The sequence below is a fragment of the Aquila chrysaetos genome, chromosome 3 (assembly GCF_900496995.4).
Source record: "Aquila chrysaetos chrysaetos chromosome 3, bAquChr1.4, whole genome shotgun sequence".
Lineage (NCBI taxonomy): Eukaryota > Metazoa > Chordata > Aves > Accipitriformes > Accipitridae > Aquila > Aquila chrysaetos.
This window is the reverse complement of record NC_044006.1, coordinates 56,462,375-56,485,291: the sequence shown is the minus strand read 5'-3', so window position 1 is coordinate 56,485,291 and position 22,917 is coordinate 56,462,375. Positions and strand designations below refer to the sequence as shown.

The 22,917-nt window shown below is 39.5% G+C and overlaps 1 protein-coding gene across 3 annotated transcripts in view; it reads right to left on the bottom strand.

Annotated features, from left to right (window-relative positions):
• Window positions 1–14,362, bottom strand: part of STAM (signal transducing adaptor molecule) — a 38,859-nt gene extending 24,497 nt beyond the window's left edge. The window contains exons 1-2 of one of the 3 annotated variants that reach the window (XM_030009615.2): window positions 14,194–14,362; window positions 2,102–2,186 (exon numbers count right to left, since the gene is read on the bottom strand). In XM_030009615.2, coding sequence (XP_029865475.1) covers window positions 2,102–2,186; window positions 14,194–14,233 — 125 coding nt within the window. In that variant the 5' untranslated portion in view covers window positions 14,234–14,362. Of the gene's footprint in view, window positions 1–2,101; window positions 2,187–2,684; window positions 4,000–14,128 lie in introns of those variants that run through there. The other 2 variants (XM_030009616.1, XM_041122491.1) reach the window with 2 other exon arrangements.
• Window positions 14,363–22,917: the final 8,555 nt, after the last annotated feature.

Here is a 22,917-nt window from a genome sequence, read left to right as displayed (position 1 = left end):
ACTACAGTTATACACAACAGTACAAAAGTCTCAATATGCCATGCTATTTATAAGTACTCCTCTAGAGACCATCTCTAATCCCAAAGAATAAGCTTATTTGCAAACCTGTCCTTTGGAACAAAAGTCCCAGGTGGAAATTTGCTGTCTGGCATCTCATACTGTTTCCTGCAGTTTTAAAGGCAATCCAAGTTGTTCTCAGAGAAGACTTCCATTAAACAGCAGCAATGGCAAAACTCTCTTTTTGAGGCTATTCCTTACCTGAATTGTTACAGGGAATGCTTGGAGAAGATGTATTTAAAACATTTCCAAAGCCTAATACTACACTGAATATAAACACTATAGATACACCAAAATAATGTCTTTAAACTATTTTTTATTTGCTCACTTAAATTATACTTTAACTTTTCATGTCCAAAAAATGAATCCATGCATAAATTCTATGAGAGAGCTCAGTAAAGAATCAATAATAGAAGCATTAGCAGCCCATATTAAGATGTGTTTAATTTAATATCACATTTTCAAAATGTACATTTATCAAAGCCCTGATACCAGGGAATAGCTTCTCAAAACAAGGGGAAGAAACAGAAACTCATTGCTTTCTGTGACGAATACACTGGTGGTCTCGTGGTGAAGACAAGGGAAAGGCAGCAGATGTTTTATATCATGGTTTTAGCAAAGTTTCGACATACTGTTGAAGCTCCTTATCACTCAACTGGTGAAATATGGGCTGGATAAAAGGATGATAAGGTGGGTGGAAAACGGGCTGGCCTCCTAAGCTGAAAGAGTTGTCACCAGTGGTACAAATTCCAGCTAGTGGGAAGCAACTAGTGGGGTCCCTCAGGGATCTCTGCTGGGACCAACACTGCTAAATGTCATCACTAATAACCTGAATGATGGGAGGCAGTGCACTCTCAGCAACTTTACTGACAACAGCAAATTGGCGGGGAGCAATCAATACACTGGAGGGCAGGGCTACTATTCAGAGGGACCTGGACAGGCTGGAGAAATGGGCAGACTGCAACTTAGTCAAGTTCAGCAAGAGCAAGGGCAAGGTATTGCATTTCAGATGGTCTGCACCAGCAAAGGCCAGGAGCTGACAACCTAAAAAGCAGCTCCACAGGAAAGGATCTGCAGGTCCTACTGGGTGACAGGTGTCAGCAGTGCAGCCTGGCAGCAAAGACAACCAACCGCATTCTGGGTCAAACAAGTGATCAGCACAGCCAACAGGGCCAGAGAAGTAAGTGATCCTTCCCCTCCATTCTGCTCTTGTAAGATTGCATCTGGAGTACTTTGCCCAGTTTGGGGCTCCCCTATGCAAAAAGGATATTGATGCACTACAGTAAGTCCAATGGAGGGCTCCCAGGATGGTCAGAGGAGAGACACGTACAAGGAGAGATGGAGAACTGCTTTCAGTTTTGAGAAGAGTGGACCAAAAGGGGACCTTACTGCTTTCTACAACTAATTAATCAGAGAATACATAGAAGATGCAGCCAGACTCTTTCTTAGAGCTGCACAGGCACAGGACAAGATGTAACAGACAAGTTGGAACAGGGCAAATTGTAATCAGATTGCAGGATTATTTATTTATTTACTTACTTACTTACTGTGAGGGTAGTTAAATACTGAAACATGCTGCCCATAGAGGTTGTGGAAACTCTGACCTTGGAGGCATTCAAGACTTGACACGGTCCTGAGCAACCTGATCTAATTAGACCTGTTTCGAGCTGGGGAGTTGGACTAAATGACCTCTGGAAGTCACTTCCAACCTAGATTATGATACTGTAAGAAAAATACCTCATGAAGTCTTCTGGGTTTGCAGTGACACTGCTAAAACGTACCAGTTTATTTATTCTGTTACATTGGTGAAAAACTGCCGTACGCAAGTCCTAGTTTTAACAGGTCAGGTAGTATCTCCAAAGGAAGAATTGCAAAATATTTGAGCAGAAAATTCATAGATTTTTCTTTTACTTGTAATAAACTTAAGTTAAATGGAGCTGTTGCAAAAGTCTATACAAGATAACAAAAATTTCATTCCTCTTATCTAAGACTGCAATAACAAAAATTAACAAAGTTTGGGGAGGAAATTTCTGAAGCCACTTACCCTGTGCGTGACTGTCCAACTTTATCACAGATGTCTAAGATCAGGCCCCAGTCCTCTGCAGTGTTCATCTCACTGGTTGCTTTCTCTGATGAATAAAGTATAAGTAAATCAAAATACAAATTAAAAAAAAAAGATAAAAGAATTTAACAAAATTGTCAACAAAAATGTTGCAGTATTACCTCTTTGTATATTGCTAAATGTATGACAAATCCCTATATTTAATAAATTCATATATTAAAACTGTGATACCTAATTCTTTTTAATTTTTGAATGTTCACTTGTGGCCATGAATTTAAACCCATAAGCAAATAAATGTTTTGGGGTTGTTTTCCCACATAATAAAGATATACCCAGAATATGACAGCTACCAGCAGATTTTTTTTTCCATTTCGAACTGTGAAGTTAATAGGATATGAATACCCGAAGCATTAGTTCACTGTTTGCAGTCAGATACAACCGCATTTACCACTTCCTCAGACACTAAACTGCTGTGTCTTGCACTTCCTTTCTATGTATTACAACTCAGCAAGGAGAATTCAACAATTCATTAATAATCACTAAACTTTTATCTCCGCATTCTCACCTCTGCTTTGGATGATATATTCCACCATCTCTTTTCAGCTATAGAGACTGCTAAACCAAAGCTAATCTGATCGAAGCCATTGGGACTCTTTCTTCCAAATCTTTTGAATTAGGACAAGAAGAGTCCCTGCTGAAGAGTGAAGAAATAGAGAATGCAGGTGGAGAAGAAATTGATTCCACTTCAGAAAAAAAAATAGAGACTCCCTCCCTATTTCTCCCCCAGAAAAGCTTAGGTACACAAAGGATAACAATAAATAAAAGTGTTAACGGAAACTGAGCCTTACACTGCAGCTGAATGGGAGATTATCTAAACACTGAGAGATCAGATCAAGGCTGGAAGCACAAGGGAACGCACAAGCAGTTCCATTATTCACCAAACAGAAGGGGAATGGGCACAGAATAGTACACAAACTTTGTTTCCTATCCGTGCTTCATCTAATATTCACCTCAATCTACAAAACACAAAATACACCTCAATGGATACCATCCCTCGGAGAATGTCTCAGACTACTTAGTTTTAGGAAAGGAAGCAAAGATTTTCTATAAAAACTTATATGCCAGGAAAGATTCATTATCCATATTATCATTTGCAAGACTGCAAAGACGAGAAAGACAAAGCAAAACATTTAATCTCCAAATATTACAATGAATTATTCATCCCAAAGTTGATGGCTTGTCTTTATGAATTGAGTTTCTCTGTCCTACAAATTGAAGTCTGGTTACAGTTAATTAGTTTCTTAATTCAGAACCAAAATGCAGAAAAGCAAAGCTCTATGGTCATGTGCTCTCAAAGTATTTCTGAGGAAAAAAAAAAAAATTAAACACTGCCATATCGAACTAGAATGATAACACATCAGTTGTACTGCCTGATGCAAGGAAAACAGGAAAGCAGTATAGGGAAATCCTAAATGGAAGTTAGTTACAATTCCATATGTTCTCTCAAGTAAAGTAAAGGAGCACTGCCTCTTCTCTCTAAACTGAAGCAGAAAACTTATTTGATTACAAAAAGCAGTCATAATCAACAAAAATATGAAAAATTCTGGGTAGACACCATGCTAGCATCTAGCACTAAGATATACCAGCTGATCAACCAACCACTTTATTTTTCTTTCATCTACTATTGTTCCAAATCATGCTTAGGACTAGTATAGCTAACAATCAGGGAAATTCTTGATTTGTAAATCTTGCTCATAAAGGAAACATGTCAACTGTGAAGCAAAAATTGAGAGGAACACCATAATGGCAGAATCCACTCAGCATGCCAGTTAAAAATGCCAAAACATGAGAACAGAGCAATGAGACTGTACCCTGCTTATATCAATCAACATTGTTTCATTACCCCAGAATTTTTGGGTTTTAGTTGAGGATACTTGAAAAATACAAGCAAATAAGATAGGGGGGAAAAAAAAGGCAAGCAAAACCCCATAGCCGAACCATGCATTATGTTTTTCCTGCTTGTTACTTATCACTTTAATATAGCCAGCTCTCAGTCATCTGTAGGCAGAATACTTGTGCCACACATGGTAAGACACCTAAACTGAATGCCTTGCATAGAGCCATCACAGGCCAAGACAACCTTCTGTAATCATAGGCCATGAGCACAGCACCTATACCGCTACCAAAGCCTGCCTCAAGTCTGAGGCATCGTAACTGCTTTTTTGAAACATGGAGCGTAAGTGGAGTTGCACCTGAGCTGAAGGTGTGCCTACACAACATTCCCAAAACTGAAAACAGCTGATAAGCACAGTCCAGAGACACACAAAACAGACCACACGGAGGCAGGTTAGTTCCAGGACTCCACTGTTTCTGTTCATTGCCAGTTCTGCTGGAGCTGGACCAGCTCCAGTCAAAGTGTGTCTGCACAGTGCTCTCCAGAGCCTTAAGTTCCCACCAGGCTCAGAGCTCACATGCAGCCTCACAAACCCAGGCTGCTCGCTCATGCCTAATGCTGTACTTCAGTTAGCGCATCCTTCAGCAGTCAGAGCTGAGAAATCCAATGGAACAAACTTCGACCTTTTCCATTATTTTACATAACAGTTGTCTGCACTTTTGGCAACAATTCATCCTTCTTTCCTCACGATGTCATCAGAGAGAAATGGCATGGCAATCGGTTATGTCTTTTACAAACAAAAAAGTAAAATAATGCATGCTTAAGGTTTAAAAATAATGAATGGTCTTTTATGCTAATTTAAATAGTCTGGCTAAAACTAAAAATAAGATGGTGACTGATGAAATCCCTGATCCATATCAACCACACCAATTACAACCTTCATTTTAATTCTCAGTAAGAATGTTTTGCAAATTTTTCCACAAGTACAATTATAAGTTTTCTATCACAGCTACACTCCTTCTTGGAAGTTGACCTTAGTCCTGTATAAAAACTGCCATTTGCTTGCAACACCGTCCCCCTTGTTAGTCAGGATATTTTCTCCACCAACAAACACTAGATAGTTTCTTACTAAATTTCAGTCTGAAACCCAGTTTCATTGTGTACTTTCTGTCTTCTGTAGTAACAAGCATCCATTAATTCCCTTGGATAATATCCCTTGGATAATAAAATTAATTGTGAGACACGAGAAAAAAAAATTTGCCTCTAGACTTTTAGTTAAATTGTCTTAAACAATGGCAGTTAAAAGTTAATGGCATACTGTGAATGTTAGCAGTACACTATCTGACACTATCCACAAAAAAGGCCGCTAACTCTGTCAGAGCATCAGCAAGTGACTATCACCTTTCACCACTCTGGGAACAGGAGCAACAAAGATGCTTTGACAAAATTCCTGTGTTGCATCAGTGCTTAATAGACAAAATTATGACTTAAAGCTACTTAAGTTAAATTACTTGCACTACTATCACTTAAAATCCATGAATCCTCCCTCTTCTAATGTGAGGCACACATTCACAGCCAAAAAAACCTTTATATACATTCAGTATTTGCTTACCCTGACTAATAGCTGGCACCCGACCAGCCTTCAGGTACAGCTGACATGTCACTATCAGCCTCTATCTTAGTACCAACATGGACTCCAACAGGGAGGGAAAAGCAGACATTTGTATTTAAAGTCTTTGGATAGGTTAGCACAGGATATAGAAGATAACTTAAACTAGAAATGTTCTTCATCTTCCATCTCTGATCAAAAATAATTCTGCCACAGCAATGTTAATGTTTACTTCAGACCCTATCCCTCCACCCCATCATTGCTACAAAATCTTATTCAACTTAGTGAATGCCAAGCCAGGATCAGATAACATTTCAGACTTCACTAAAACAACTTTTAAAGACATTGCTGGCTCCTTCATGAAATCTGTGTTCTTTGAAACTTATTAATGCTGTGTCAAACACAAAGGAAAACAGGACTACGTGACACAGATGTATACATGATTGAACTTTGTCTCTAGTTTTCCGAAACAGTGCTCTCCCATAAAGCTCTATCACTCAAATTCAAGGTATTGTTTTCCTAGTGCAAGCAAGGCCTACAAGTTAATGTAGGAACTTTAACCAGTGCAAGACTATAACATCTTACATTGCCTCAGATTGTAATTAGTGGTTTTTAAATTTTACGACCACTTTTTTTATTTTCTTTTTTTTTTTTCCATTACAGGTTTTCAATTTTCACCTTTGATTTTCTAGGAGTTACTTAAAATTATTTTCTTATGATTAATTCCATGAAGACAGACACGCAAAGTGGGAAGCACCATAGTTTCAGTCAAAAAGAATACTTAGGACTATGGCTTCTTTAGACAACAATAATAACAACGATTCTGCACAATTTAAGAATACCTTTCTAAGTAACTTCAACAATTTTTTTTAATTCCTAAAACAAAAGCAAGACACACAAAACCAATATATCACATTTTTCACCCACTTTGCAAGGCACAGAGCGTGGGATCACTAGGCTTCTCACTTTATACTGCTTCTGTACTCGTAACACTAATCATACTGAGCCAGACCAATTCCATCTTGCCCAACATTCAGTCTCTAATATATTATTATACCTAAAAAAGCAGATGCCTAGGAAAACATAAAAAAGAATAAGGTAAGCATTAGTTGTACTTCCTCACAACACACCTTTCAGCAACCAACCATTTACAGCTTTGTAACTCCCGAGTCAGAAATGGTGCTTTAACCACACCAACATAATCATAAACCACATACAAAACAAGTAATTCAGAAAGTATTCTGAAGCAAAATGCATCTCCTGATAGAAATCTCATCTGTGTCTGTATCTTCAAAATTTCTCAATAAGTTCTAGAACATGATCTCCTTCAAATGAAATATCTAGATGCTGAATTCATACTTCCAAACATCTCCTTTTTTTTTTTTTCAACTAAGCCTCTGAAGAAAATTTATACAAACCTGAACATCATCTGTCTTCTAAAGAAAACACCATTCCTCAGTATACACGCTGTCTAGTCTCACTGAAATTCTGTACCAAAAACGCAGGAAACAATATTATACCTTTTGATCAGAAGCCAGGCCAGAAAGATGTAAATACATGAGTTACCTTACCTATACTTTGGTTGTGGTGAAAGTACACTGGCTTTTGCATGGGCTTTTTTGGGATACCTAAATAAACCAGCCTCTCCTTGTGTTGTAAAGTTTGTTAATTTTGTTGAGGTCCCATATCCCTCCAATTTACACAAACCTGAAAAAGATTGGAGCACTGATAAAATTGTTTTCTTCTCTGGTTTTGTGCATTATTTAAAAATTATATCCAAAGCAAAAATATTTGCACTGTGATTCTGTTTGAAGTTCCCTATTGCATACAAAACACAACTGCAGTTGATCATTTTAGGACAGAAGATGCAAACTTTTCTCAGAAGAAAAAATAATAATTTCCTAATAAATCATAATTTTCCTAAAAGAAATTTATCATCAGATTTATAAAGTACTATTAGACAGAAGAATAATGCTGAAAAAAGCCACTGCCAAACTTAGTGGTTGACTGTTTAGGTGCTGGTAAGAGAAATATAAATATTGCTGCAGATTTTCCATGCAAATATACGCTAGTGACTTGATTTCTCTGCCTTAGTTCTACAACCTAACGATAGCATTTTACCAACTTACTAGAATTTTGCAAGAATAAATCTTCTCATCAGTGCTGGGATACTGCAGTGAATAGCATGATACATTTCTTAAGGTAACAAACTTAAAGACTACCCATTGCTAACAACATTTTTAGACAGAAGTTTTGGCAGGTTTGAGCTTCCTAAGCTTTAGATTTTTAATTTTTTATTTAAAAAAAAAAATCCAATCTTAGGACTGAGCTATTTTTCTGCTACAAAGTCTCAAAGATGTTAAAACTACCTAGAATTTCAAGAAATAACAAAACAGATCAAAACACCCCCAAACCCAACACTTAAAATGTACATAATTTGAAGCAGGTAAAACAAATACGAGTAAAAACTATCAGAATATCCTAGCAAACTAAGGTTTATAACCATTCTAGTTGGTTTTTGCTCTTACTACATTAATGAACATAATTCCATTTCCGCAGATGCACATCTCTCAAATGAAATACTGAAGTTCTTAGTAACTGAAGTTACAAAGAAAAGAAAGGCTACAGAAAGACTTCAAAAGAATGGCTAAAGAAAGTCTTCACTCACAGACTAAAATTACAACCAGTTTCTAGCATGATAAAAAATCCTCAAAAATCCATGATATCAATGTAAGCACCACAGAATTCACAAAAAATTCAAAACTCCTCTCAGCCTTTACTCCCCCTCTCCCACTGAAAGTCCAGTTTTCTTCCCAAGGCTAAATAAATAACTTTCCCACTCTGTATAGAAATGCAAATACTAAAATTCCAAAGCATTATAAAAACATAAGTGTAACTACTTCATCTCTTAAATATAGTTTAAATAGTCCTGAAAGACTGAAACTGCAAATTTTTCTTTCTTTTTGCAGTCACTTGCCAAGAAATTCTGATTACATACCATTCTACAACACCAAAGTTAAAAGTAATTAATGTTGTTCTTTTTGTCTTTCAAATAAAATGAACAAATGCATTTGTTGGCCCATTCTACAACAAATACTGCTTTAATATTAACCACTCTGCATTTCACTAGCATGCTCAGAACAGCACAGAAAAATATGTCCAACCAGATTCCATTTAGACAAGATTGAAAATAGCCTCTAACAGGCAATGACACCATAGAAAGAAACTAGAATTCCCTGTTCAACCATTATACTTCAGTAAAGCCATTAACCAATTTCTTCAGTTTAACTGTATCCCCATTTACAGTATTCCTAAAAAGTCCTTATGGGAGCACTTGTAGAAGGTGTCCCATGAAAGCACTGCAAGCTGATCCAAGGCAAAAGCAAGCAGCGGTGACTGAGCTGACATGAGGCCACCTCAACTCATTCTTTCAGAAGTCTTTCAGAAGACTATGTAGGATCCCACCGTGCATGAGGCAGCCTAGCCAAGATAGACATCGCTCAACTCAATAAGGAGCAGTATGAAGATAAAAGGATTCAAGATCTGGTAAGACAATGTTGAAAACAGTAAGACAAGCTGGGCAAAAATAATTTAGATGTTTAGACGTCTTATGGCAAACCCTAACAAATCCATGGAACTCAAACTACCTTTCACCCAGAAATATTACAACAGAGGAGGAAGGCGAGCACATTCAAGATACATGAGAACGATGATGATTACTCTGTAAACAAGGTGTATCACAGGCATATTATAATAATAAATGGTGCCAGGATCTATTTGCAGAGCCCTACTAACCAAGCCACAGTAGAAGCGGCATTTCAGAATGAAGATCAGCAAGAGACTTAAAAATAACACTGTATATTTGATATGAAAAGTTATCAGTTAGAGGAACAGATTTTACGTGTTGGAGATCTACTTTGATCCCTCTGAATTTTGATATTGTAATGCACACTGTCACATCTGAAATGAGGGGAAGCACTTAAAATGACAGCTCTTCCCTAGGAGGAAAGAAAAAGAATTAACTGGGAAAGTACAGTCTACAAAAACTCCTTTGCCTACGGAACACACTATGTTGGCTTCAAATAGCCCAACTGAGTCTGGTGATTCATTTTCAGAATGAATCTTTTCTTTACTGAAAAAGATTTTGTCTGTTGGCTATTATACAGAAGGGGTATTCCACGCATTTTTATCCTGTCAGTGTTGCCATTTTTCACTGAGAACATACACCAAAGGTATCTTTAGTGAGAAGTTCTTGTTTTTCATAAACATTTATAAATAACTGAAAAGGGGGGTGGCTATAGCTCCTTTCCCACACATTTTTCACTCAGCCTCCCTGTTAGCTCACAGTTAATATCCTTCTCCCTAAAACAACGCTGAGAAAGCAGTCAGCCAGCTTGGGCAAAAAAGTGCCAGCCTCATGACAAGCTGAACCAATCCTTGTAATTCGTCTTCCCTTGCAGCCAGAAGTAACTCACAGTCTGCAGCCTCCCTAATTACCCAGGGTCAAGAATCTCCTCTGCAACAATTTTCCCTCCTTTTGGCAAACCTGGCCTAAACAGAGAAAAGCCCAGCTCAGAGAGACATGTAATTGGATGGTTTTGAGGATGTTGACTAACCAAGGGGATAAACCTAGAGAGTAATGAGTTTAAATAGCAAGAGTATTTTATTACAAGAAACTGCACCATGGGAATCATGGTCAAAGCATTTCTTACATTCTAATACATCAAACTATAAGCTGTGGTACCTTAACATTCCTACTTACCTACAATCATATGTAATTCATGTGTATTATTAAATATCTAAAGAGTTGTAAGCATAAAATGATCAATAACTGCTATAGTTAATAAAACATGGCAAAAATCATTGCAAGTCGCATCAGGTTGACAGTTCTACTACATTACTAAACTACCTGCTTAATTTCCTATTACTGTAAATAGTAAGCCTGCATCTTTTCTTTCTTCCCACTCCTGTGGTACCTTAAACAATTACACTAGCTACGCTGACAACTAGTCTAACATTCAAAGCATATGCAAGAAATGCACAGTAAGGGACAAAGGCACAAGGGAGAAAAATAATGAAAAAAACCCCTCATGTTTTTTAAACACCTCCTCTTAATATCATGTGTGATTTTATGACAGCTCATACCAGAACCTGTATTTATTGCAGCTTATAAAACTTCAGAAATATTAAGCTTAGAGCAGGGAGTAAAAAGTTCTTCCAGTTCTCTTCTTACAACATAGATTAAGTTCACAATGCTTGACATCAACTTAGAATAAAGTATGCACTACATTAAGTCCAGAGTTACAGATTTTATTTGTGAGATAACATCTAAATGACACTTCAGAACTGCTTCAGCAGTAAGTTCTTCATCAAACCTCGCGTAACCACTGCTACATTACTAATTAGCCTGTCATGACAGATTAGGAGACAGTCTTTTGGTTCTTAAAGCACATTTCACCATTATTTTGCCTGCATCAAACTTACAGATAAAACCGCATTTCTCTGGGAGTAATTTTATGTTTAGGGTTGTGAAATATGGCACAAACAGACTTACCACCAAACTAATAAGAACACCAATAATCTAACCCCGTAAATGGAGGATTAGTCTCTTAATTATAACCTCAGCAGTCCAGCCTTTTGAAGGTTTTTTCTTTTGTTAAATTCCAATATTGATGTTCCTTACTTGGACACAGTATCAAAGGTTCCCAGACCTGATTGTGAAAATCCACACCAACTTGTGTCACCAACGATTAGCATCCCTTCCTGTTGAAAGACTCCTAAATATGGTAAAAAGAGGGTTCAGGAAACAAAAAGCATCTGGGCTTCATCCAGAGATTTGGACTCTTCGAGGATGACAATGGCTTACTTCCTCAAATCTCTGGGCAGCTTAAAGCATTCTTTAATATTATTAGTTTAACAGTAGTCTTAAACAACATTCTTTTGTCAACCACACCTAAAGAAGAAGTGCACCCCTCAAAATCTCTGTACAAAGTTGACACTAAATGGCAAGCTATTACAGATGACCAGGCTCCACAGCCAGAGCATGCCAACAGGACTAGCCAAATGCTGATGACTGGCCAGACAAATTGGGAAATTTCTCCTTCCAAACTTAGATACTTATGCTCCTCAAAACAATGGAAAACAATTTAGTTCCAGATGTGTTCTCTGCAATCCATGATCCTAAATGGTTCCAAAATAATTTCCAACTATTATACAGTACTGACTAGCTGCCTAGTAGATGAGAATGCACAGCTATCACAGCAATACTAACAACTACACCAACGTGCAAATTCATATGAATTAAGACTAGCTTTTGACTGCTTTCCTGCTTTAGGAATCTGATTTTCAAAAGAAAACTTTCTTGCTGGGCAAGAACAAAGGCAGAGCACTCAACTTTCATTCTGAGAAAAAAAAAAAATGAAAAATAACACTACTGCTTGACAACTTTTGGAATTTTCCCGAGAAAAAGAGAGCTTACTTTACAGCTGATGTTATCTTACGAAGCCTGCCAAGAAGTTCATCCAGATAACAGCACATTCCCAAGGGGCCTCAGGGAAGAAGGGCCCAGGGACACTTTCCAGGAGACTTCATCATTCCCATCTCCCTGGCACAAATCCAGCTAAGTGATGGAGAAAGGCAGAAGGCTCCTGAATGTAGGCTGCCACCAACTGAACAGCCTGCTGCTCCTTCAGTCTCCCCCAGGACACCAGGAAAGGGGGGCAATGGAAAGAGGCTGTATTTACTGGTGAAAATTAGCCCGTTGCCCACTACCTGCTCTTCCAAGAACAATTTGGGACTGAGTTGTTATTTCCCTGTGCTCACACAGTATGCAGAACAATGCTTTTGAAAAATATCTACTAGGCAAGCACAGTAGGTAAGGCATGCTCTGCACCTAGAAAACAGCAAATAACCCACTGAAGCAACAGTTGGATGCTACTACCCTGCATTATGAAACTTACAGTGCTGACAAGCACATCTATCAGACTTAGCTCTAGAGAAACCCACTCAAGCAGTCAGATCTTCACTGCCAGACAGCGGCTTTAGGAAGTAGACAAGTGAACATTTGCCAGAACCTCAGCTATCACTTTTTAATCTTATTAGTTCAAGTCATTCTCACAGATACTATTACCAATGTTTCAAACCTCTAATGGTCCATGGAAAATTGGCAAGCAGTGCAATAATCTCTTCCTCATTTTCAACTGCCAATTACACTAGAAGACAGCGAAACAATTAAGAAAAATTATTCATTACTTTTCAAAATAAGTCATTACCAACTTTGTCACTGAGAAAATTATAAATTGAAGGGCAGTCTTCAGCGCAAAAGTATTCTTAACTGTTCAAAATGGGAAGAAAAGTGAGCTATGCTTTACTAAGATACAACAGACTAAGAATTCCTGACAACACATATAAAGAATTTGTGTTGCAGTCCTTTGTTTACGCACTAACCCTTCCCCACCCCCCCGAAAGCTACATACTTTTCAAACAGTTTTGAGTTGGTCTTTTTCCAAGAGCTGGAAGAACTGGAGCCCTGTCTTCTTAAGTGGGATAACCATTAAGAAAGAAACAATGTATTTGTATTTGAAAGGTATCGCAAGTATAAGGCTACTAAAGACATTTGTTCCAAGAAACGTATGCGGTGTTATACTGCTGTAAGAGGATAATCTAGGGTGGGTGTGGAGGGTACTTATTCAAATATGAGAAAAAGCCCCTTCATAGTATGCTGTTGCCCAGACAAAGCTTATATCACTCAAAGTAAAACAGACGTCAGCAGCAGGTAGGAAACAAACCGTATTACGCAATCACAAATCAGACATGCAAAACGAATTTTCAACTGCCTATGTGTTATTTTACCTTCGGCTTGGGCACATCAACATTAAGCACAATTTTTGTCGAGTAAAAGCCAGACATTTCCTCTCCATCTAGTTTGGCCTTAGAACAAGCAAGGTAAGGATGAAACCTGATCGCAGCAAGTCAAGTTTCACTTGAAAGCGAAAAAGAAAGCTCCCACAGAAATTCATTTTAAGGCACTGAATGCAAAACGCTTTGACAATTTTCTCGTGCCTGTCTGCGAAGCAATTGTAGATGATGCTTTTTCACTTTTCATCCTTTCAGCAACGCTCCAGCACAAGCATTTCTCACTACTTGTTTCGCTATGTTGCAACGTTACTTCTACTAAGCAGGCCAGCTCGTCTCCCACAAGCACCCCGGTGCTCGCCCCCCTCGCTCGCAGCCCCAGGAAGCCAGGCAGGGCGCGCAGCAGCCCCCGCCGCCCCCGCGCTGTCACCGAACAGGCCGCAGCCACCGCTGCCAAGGGGCGCCCCCGGCCAGGCCGCTCCCCGCCGCGCCGTGACCGCCGGCCCACCCGGGCCGCCGCCGCTGCTGCCCCCGGCTCCCTGCCACACGCGAGGCCGGGCGGGCGCCAGCGAGCGCAGCAGCAGAGGGCTGGGGGGGGGGCTGGGGGGGGGGGGGGGAGCGGGGTCAGAGGGAGGGCCGGCCGCGGGGTTACCTCAGGGGGAGGCCGGGGCGGAGGGCCGGGCCGGGCCGGGCCGAGGCGCCGCGGGAGCCACTCACCCACATCCTGGTCGAAGGGGTTGGTGGCGAAGAGCGGCATCGCGGGGCGCGGGGGCGCGGCGCGGCCACCCCTGCCCTCCCGGCAGCCCGGCGGCGGAGCGAGAAGCCTTCGGCGGCGGCGGCGGCTCCTGCTGCTCCTCCTCCTCCCGCCCGGGGTACCTCCGCCGCCGCCTCCTCCCAGGGCCGGGGAGCCAGCCCCCCGCGCGCAGCATGCTGGGAAACGGGGGCCGGCCCCACCGCCGCCTGACGGCCGGAGGCCCCGCCACCCTGTCCCGGCTCCAGCATCCGACCCGGCCCGGCCCGGCCCGGCCCGCGGCGGCGGCGCGGGGCCCGGGGCCCGGCGGGCGGGAAGGCCCCGCAGGCCCTTTCCGCAGGCGCCCGCGGCCCGAGCTGTGCCCGGCCCCGGCCGGGCTCGGCAGGTGGGTGGGCGGGCGCCCCGCCTGCCCTGCCCTGCCCTGGCCTCGCTTGCCGCCCGGCTGCCGGAGGGACTGGCGCTGCCCCTGCTGCTCTGCGGGCCAGCCCCTGCCTGCCCCGCCGCCCCCGGCCAGGCAGCTTAGGGCCGGTAGGGTGGCTCAAAGCGGGAGTTTATTTTATTTAGTTCTGCTGAGCTCTTTCGTGCCTCCCGAGTTAGGAGGTGAGTCGCTTTCATGCCCAGACACGCTCACTCCCTATAGAAAATTTTCAGAGCTTCCCTATATATCCGGCCAACTGAGCCTTTTTACTGTTAATGTCGTCATGCTTCTGAAGTAGATGGCCTGACAGCGAAGGTGCAGGATGGTGCTTATGATGGCGTCTTTCACAGCATGGCATGGGAGGCTGACCACTTCTCCACGCTTAGATCCTGTTGAGATCAGTAGCTATCAGTTGTTCACAGGAGCCTGAATGTGCCATGATCTTTGCACAGTCGTATCGTGCTGCTTCACTTCACTTTGTACGAGTATCTTGCTGGCTTCGGTGGGATGTATCCCATGATAACGATTTGACTCATAGGATATGACACGTTCTGCCTGTTCTTACTGTCACATAAAACTCAAGTCATTATCCTTAAGGACTTCTAGTAGTGTTTAATTACTCCAAACTGGTTGGATCGCAAATTAAGCAAAAAAGGGCACATGCACACACGTGAAGGAAGAGTCGCAAACATCTAAAAGAGCAACACAGGCACATCACAAGAGTGCTAACAAGAAATAAAAAAGATACTACTGCTGTTTGCAGTGCAGAAACACTAGATGCAAACAATAGCACTAATCATGCTCAATAATGAATGTGATTGCATGCATTAGGCAGAGTTCCGACACATCAAATGAAAACCGCACACCAAGCCTCTTCCCACAGGGATTTACAGTCACTAGGTATTTCCTTATTTCACTAAAATTTTTTCCAGGATCTTGAGTTCTGCTTCTTTCCCTATCCACAACAACTGTTTTCAGCAGCTGATGCAGGTCAGCATTGATCTACTACTTAGGACTGTCTACTTTTAAGGAATTGCATGTTTTCTTTGGATTCTGCCTCAATTCAATGACATCTGCTAGATATTCTCAGAGGATGCTTTACCTCCTCACCATTCATCATCCCCCATTATGTTCACAAAAGACGTATGATAGATGTTCTCAGAGCCTGTTTTATCCCCTCCTTTTTCATCCCTTCCCTCTGATGGGTTTTGAAATAAATTGTAGAATCCTTTCAAAACAGGCAGAGCTTTTATGCAGTAGTCCTGCAGTAAGAGCAAACACAAGAGATGTGGGGAACTGGGGTTTTAGACTGTCTTCAGCCTGAAAGGATTCCAACCCAACTTTACTTCCCAGGCAACACCCTACTCAACATTTTGAAAAAGGTAGTCTACTTGTCTTGACGGGAATGAGTCAAAGATACTCAGGGAGCATCTTAAAGTGCTGTAGTCATGGCTCATGTTTTGTTTGTGTAAAAATTATTTGTTGAACACGGTGTGAAGTACACAAGTCCTTGGAATACTCTGTATTATATTGTATCTCCCTCTTTTCCCCGTCCCATGTCTCTAGCATTCTTCCATGGCACAGCAATGGGTGGTGGTTAGAGCACTCTTCCATGAAGTGGGGTTCGCCCTTTCAGACACAGATGGCTATGGAAACCAGCTTTTCCACCTTATATGTGAGTAGTATAATGAGTACGCTATTAAAAAAAGGTGTGTTAAGGTTCCTTTGTTGGATGTAGTTAAAAACTTTTGTCTTATTTCCTACTGCATTTCAAATGGGACTTGTGCTGCCTAAGTTAGCTATCTAAAAGTAAGGAATCTAGTTCAAAGGTACAGTCTCAAATCGCATCTAATTTCAGGGTAACTACAGCTGATGATACTCTGCACTCCCTGTGCCCACAACTATGTGCTACCACCGCATTTCTCATATTAGATTTGGAACTTGATCCAATTCATTTGTGGCTGCACAATCAGCTGATTCAGCAAAAACTACATCACTGCAGAAAGTTCCCTGTTGGATCATGTCACTCATCTGACTCACCTTGCAATTAGATCCCAGGCAAGTGAAAAGGTGGGAAGGCACAGCTGGGGACTGTACTTCACCAGACTGGGTCAAGAAAAACAGGCATGTCCAGGGGATTATTCATCTGTTCTATTTCAGACCTTGTTCCGAAGATGGCCTCGGCAACAGTCTGACTCTATTGATTTTATAGAGGAGCTTATCTACCCAACAGTTCTCTGACTTAGGACTTGCCTCCAGACAGCCTTATAGCAAGTTCTAAGTAGGGTGGTTTTTAACAATATGTGCTGCTTTCGTCCAAAGTAAACAATCTCAGATGATTAGTACAGACACTTTTTTCTTTGCACACTTCATTTTTTATATAGTACTGTTTGTTGTTCAGATACTGCTAAGAGATAAAGGCATGTACTCAGTTAATTGCTAGTGCAACTCACTTCCTGGATTTTAAAGATGTGACATACTTCTAAATTTGCTTAAGTAACTGCTTAATTTTGTTGTTTGTTTATATAACTTTTTTACTTATTTTTAAAATTATGATGAGGGTTTATCCATACCAAGGTTAGTTCTGGATTCTGATGATCTACAATGATTGATTTCCCTATAGTCTTCTGGTAGGAAAGCGTACTTAGGAACAGCAACTTATAAATGACAATCTGCTAGGGAAGTTCTAATATTTTTTACAATCACTCAACTGACACACATCTCCATTAGACAAGTGTATTTCTTAGAGGAAGACAAGAACACTATGGCCATGCAGGAGAACTCCACTGCAGTTCCAGTTTACTGGAGGAGTATTATACTTGGCATGCCCATTTATTTTAGCACATATTAGTCTGCTGCACTGTAAAGATAAGGTGCATAACTTCAGGAAAAAGTCAGGCCAGTACACTTTTAGGAAGGAGACAGATGTGAAGATCAACAGTTGTCTAAGGGATTGGTCACACTGACCTCTATTTTAACTACATTTTCGTTATAGTTGACTGTGTACTTTGCTTTCAGAACTGGAAGCTGGGCAGAAAAGAAAATCAAAGGAAAAGAGGAAGGTTCAGAATAGAGAAAGTGCCAGCAGTCCATTTAATCACAGCTTTTGTCTTTGACAGGGCAAGTACAAGATGTTTTGGATGGCATACAAAGATGCTGTAATGCATAACAATACAATGATATGACTAAGACAAAATTTATCCCAGTCACAGGCCACATGTAAATGTTCTAAGTACTGGACTACAGTGATTTACTTCCCATCTATAATCTTATTGTACATGTCCTAATATTTTGCAAGTGTCCAAGTTGCATGGCTTACTTATGGTATTCTTATCCATTTCCTTATGTAAAGAGAATATATGAAACATACCAATACAGTAAGTCTGGTGTCCTCTGTTACACAAGGAGTCAGGCTAAAATTATTTAATTGTCTTTTTGGCCTTAATATTATGAAGTATGCAAGTAGGATTATGTGAAGCATGTACCCGGAGTTCCCTCAAATCTATGTAACATTAGAACTAGGCAAGTATTCAAATAATAAACTTTATAGAACAATTCATTTTGCCCTGACCACATTAAAAATTGTAATGTGCCACATTCTAGTTAATATATGCACATATAGATGCCAGAAACAAGGGTTATATCTTCCTCAGTCTTTCTGTATTCAAAGCAGTACTTGCAAACTAATTCACATGAAGTAATATTTCGTATGTTTACACTGCAGTTTTGTTAAATGATTTTGGATAACAAGTTCACCAAACTGAAACACAAAAATGTGTTTATACTATTTGCTTTAGTAAGCTTCTAGTGATGTATTGTGATGTACCTTCTAAGAAGCAGATAATCTGGAGGCTGCTGGCTGCTGGGACCTCTGGGTGCCTGGGCTTCCCTGGGGATGCTGGCAGGAGCATCACTCTGTGCCAGCTTCCTGACACTGCCGCAGGGAACCACTTGTTCTAGTGCTTTTTTTGGCATGAACACCTGTTCTCAGTGTGGCCAAACTGACTACACCCAATATGGTCACTTTTTCTTGCTGATAACTCAGACCAGTTTTCAACCAGTGATGAGGTTAAAATTAATCTTTTTGTTCTCCACCACTCTTCTAAGAAGGAAAATAGAAATACTTCCACTGACCATAACGGGAGTCAGACTGGAACACTACTCCCTTGATAATGAGCCCTTTTTAACTCAAGTCCTTGAAATAAAACTAAGTAACAAGCAAAGATTGTGTGTGCTCTGAAACTAATAATGGAAGCAGTCTCCTCTATAGAGATTGTAGTGCTTAGGCAAGCAAGCTACCATTGAAATATACTGAAAGTCAGAAGGTATTTTTAATATTATTGAAGTGTGTTTTGTGAAACCCTGTGAAAAATCTGCCCGATATCTGTTGGCAAGGTAGCAAAGCTTCTTTATTTAAGAAAAATATTACATTTATATTATCACATGGTATAGGGAAGGGAATTTAAGAATATCTTACTTATGCTAGCCGTTAATTTTCAACATGTACTTTACTTTACTCATGTGAACAGTACCATTGAAGTTAAAGGTACTGATTTTTTACTGAGCATTTTATATGTATATCTATATAATTAGAACATTAGAGTGGATTTGGCTTCCTGACACAGCCAGTCTGCGTAGTGTGCAAAGGTGCCAACTGCACAGATTAACAGTCTGTGGGACTGGTCTATACATAAATATATCCAAGCCTAGTAATGCAACAAAATGTCAGGATAGTTAAACAGTGGTACAGTCCACAATATCCCATAAAGACAATAATTATTGTACAGAGTCCAATTAGTCTGTTATAGCAAAAAGTACACTGAGTTTGGATAAACTAAACTCAGATGAGCAGGGTAGTCATCTCCCTTTAAGATGTGTGTGTGTCCTTCAACACTGCAGTTTGGGTTATAGTTTTGCTTCTGCAGAGGATTAAATGGAACAATACACAAGGTCATCTCAAACTGGTCCTTTTCAGAACACAAAATAAATATACCAGTGCTTTTCAGAAATATAGAATCAAGTTTTCACACAAAGACTTCTAAATATTCACAACAGAATTTTTGTATTTTTATAACAGAAATATAAACTTCTGCTTCAGCCTGCATTCATGACACCTGTTTTCCTTCGCTGACTACTGAACTGTACAGTCAGAGGCTTAATATGAATCATTTATTTTGCAGTAGCAGTGCAAAACTCCAACTGCTTCAGATGTGCCAAATAGACATCTTCTAGTTCCTTCCACAAGACTTACGCAATCCATTCTACACCATGTCTTTTGAAAGCATCTTCTGTCCTATTCCTAGAGTAGTAAATAGAATAATAGATATACACGCCCAGATGAAAGCACAAAAAGTGCATAGACACTGTGTTGTTCAATTTAGACATAGCTAAATTCTGTTTACTTGCATTTATACTTGAATACATCACTGATTACTACCTACCATAAACCTAGAATAGTGTGCAAGTACTTTATATAAGTCTGTTGTCTAAACACTTTGCTCTTGCAAAGTGTGTTGGGAGCATTAAGTGAAGACAGGGCAGAAGGACAAGCAGAATTTAAGTTGTTAATTTTTTTAACAAATTCTCCTTCCTTAGGATTTTAAGTTATCATCTGGCATTTAACTATTCTGAAGCATAAAGCTGATCTCATGATTCTGCAAGGCTCATAATAAGTAATTCTTGCAGCATTTCATAGTAGATGACCTTCCCCTGTGATAGTGGAGCTGATAAGTCATTATATTATTTTCAGAGCACTACAACTTTTCATATCATAGAAGTGTTCCCACATTGGATAGCTTAATTTTGTAACAAAAAAAAATCATTATAGAACACTGCATGAGAAAAATAATCCTTGTAAAAGCCTCACCTTGTATTTCTGGAAATAGGAAATAAAACCCATTCAGCTTTATAAGGTATTGAATATCTACTTGTGCCATAGGAACCTAGAAAATAAATACACATAGATGATATCAGTCATGAAGAAGGCCAGGAAAACCACTCATTTTTGTAGTAACAGTATAGCACTGCTGATGGTTTGGAACTAGAGTGAATAAAGGAGAACCGCCTGTGAAGCTTGAGAATGAATATGAAACATAATGATGCGCTCACCTACAATACAGCAGACCTTGATCTGACTATCTTAAAATTTATTAGGAAGGTTGATTTCAGACTGTACTTGAACAACAGCAAAGTTGAGCTAAATTGATAAGCCAGTCATAATTGATTTAAAAAGCTGATTTAGATAATGCAATTAATGTATAATTAATTAATAATTAATGTATAATGTATAATTCAGTTCCATTGACTACATTTCTGTATGTAGACAAAATCTGTCTTATGAATAATTTTGGGATTTGGGGGGTCAAAAGGTGCTAGCCAAAGTTGAAATATTAGATGAAATAATTTTGCCACTCTAAAAGTACAATATTTCTAATTAAGCACAGATACTGTACTTAATGCTTTGAAAATAGCTGACATTTTATCAAATTTAAGTAAAGGATCTTATAGTGATTCAGAAAATACCGACTAGTAAACCACAAATATACACGTGGTAAATTGACAGAAATCATGATTAAAAGAATAACAATAGAAAACTTTTGAAAAGGAAATTATATTTCAACTAATTTATTGCAATTCCTGGAACATGTAATTACAAAAACAGATTAAAAAAATTAAGAAAACAAACAAATTTTGAAAATGCTGCTGAAAAATTGTCACACAGGAACTATCAAGGGTATGAAGTAGTTATAGATTAAGGAACAAAATATCTCCATGGATCAAAACATGGGAAACAGAAAGAAAGAGCAAGTTTTCTTTAGTATGGCAAAAAGAAATCAGTGGGGTGTTTATGAAAGTTCTGTAATAAGTTTTGTGCTTAATACATTCATAAATGGTCAGGAAATACAGACAAGTGTGGAATGGCAAAACTTGCAAATGACACAAAATGTTTAGTTTATTCAAATCCAAAGAGGATTACGAGGATATTCAGAAATTTCTCTTCAACTGAGTGAATGGGTAGTGTGATAGCCAGAGGAATTGTATGCTTATAAATAAACCCCACAGTATTAGAGCAAAAACATTGAGCTACTGTCCTGGTTTTGGCTGGGATAGAGTTAATTTTCTTCTTAGTAGCTGGTATAGTATTATGTTTTGGGTTCAGAATGAGAAGAATGTTGATAACACACCGATGTTTTCAGTTGTTGCTAAGTAGTGTTTAGACTGAGTCAAGGATTTTTCAGCTTCTCATGCCCAGCCAGCAAGAAGGCTGGAGGGGCACAAGAAGTTGGGAGGGGACACAGCCAGGGCAGCTGACCCAAACTGGCCAAAGGGATATTCCATACCATGTGACATCATGCCCAGTATATAAACTGGGGGGAGTAGGGGTGGGGGGGGATTGCTGCTCAGGAACTGACTGGGCATCAGTTGATGAGTGGTGAGCAATTGCATTGTGCATCACTTGTTTTGTATATTCCACTCCTTTTATTTTTATTATTGTAATTTTATTATTGTTATTATTATCATTATTATTTTATTCCTTTCTGTTCCATTAAACGGTTCTTATCTCACCCCACAAGTTTTACCCTTTTTCTTCTGATTCTCTCCCCCATCCCACTGGGTGGGGGGAAGTAAGTGAGCAGCTGCGTGGTGCTTAGTTGCTGGCTGGGGTTAAACCACAACAGCTACTTGCCCTCACTAGTAAGTTCTTAATTGACTAAATCAACTGAAGACAAACCTGGTCATCATTACAGCTAATTTGTGCATCCAAAATCAGTAAGTTTGAGCAAATAAATAGTGGGAAGGAAAGTAATATAGAATTCTAATGAGAATATATCAAAGATTGTTTATCAAATTTCAAAAGATTCTGTGCAAAAGCATGGAAAATATCCAAGGAGGGATTTAAAAATGGAAAATGTTGACTTCAGAAAGCAAACAGGATTTGTTCCATTAAGTCTGCTCTGGAAAAATCTCAAGAGAGAAATGGCAAAGGACAGGTAGATTAAAAAATCACCACCAATATTATGAATTGGGATCAGGTCATGCCTTCCTCCATGTATCATAATTTAAAATTAGAAAGTCTTCATCAGTTAATGAAGTCATAAGTTGGCAAATTCAAATGAGACAAAAAAACACTTTACATGTAGTATGTGCTTAATTTGTGGTACCCATTTCAACACCGCATTGACAAAGCCAAGAAGCTAGAAAGGTTTGAAGAGAGAAGTGAAATTTGAGCAGAAAAAAAGGTGTAAGAAAGATAGCAGGAATACCCAGAATT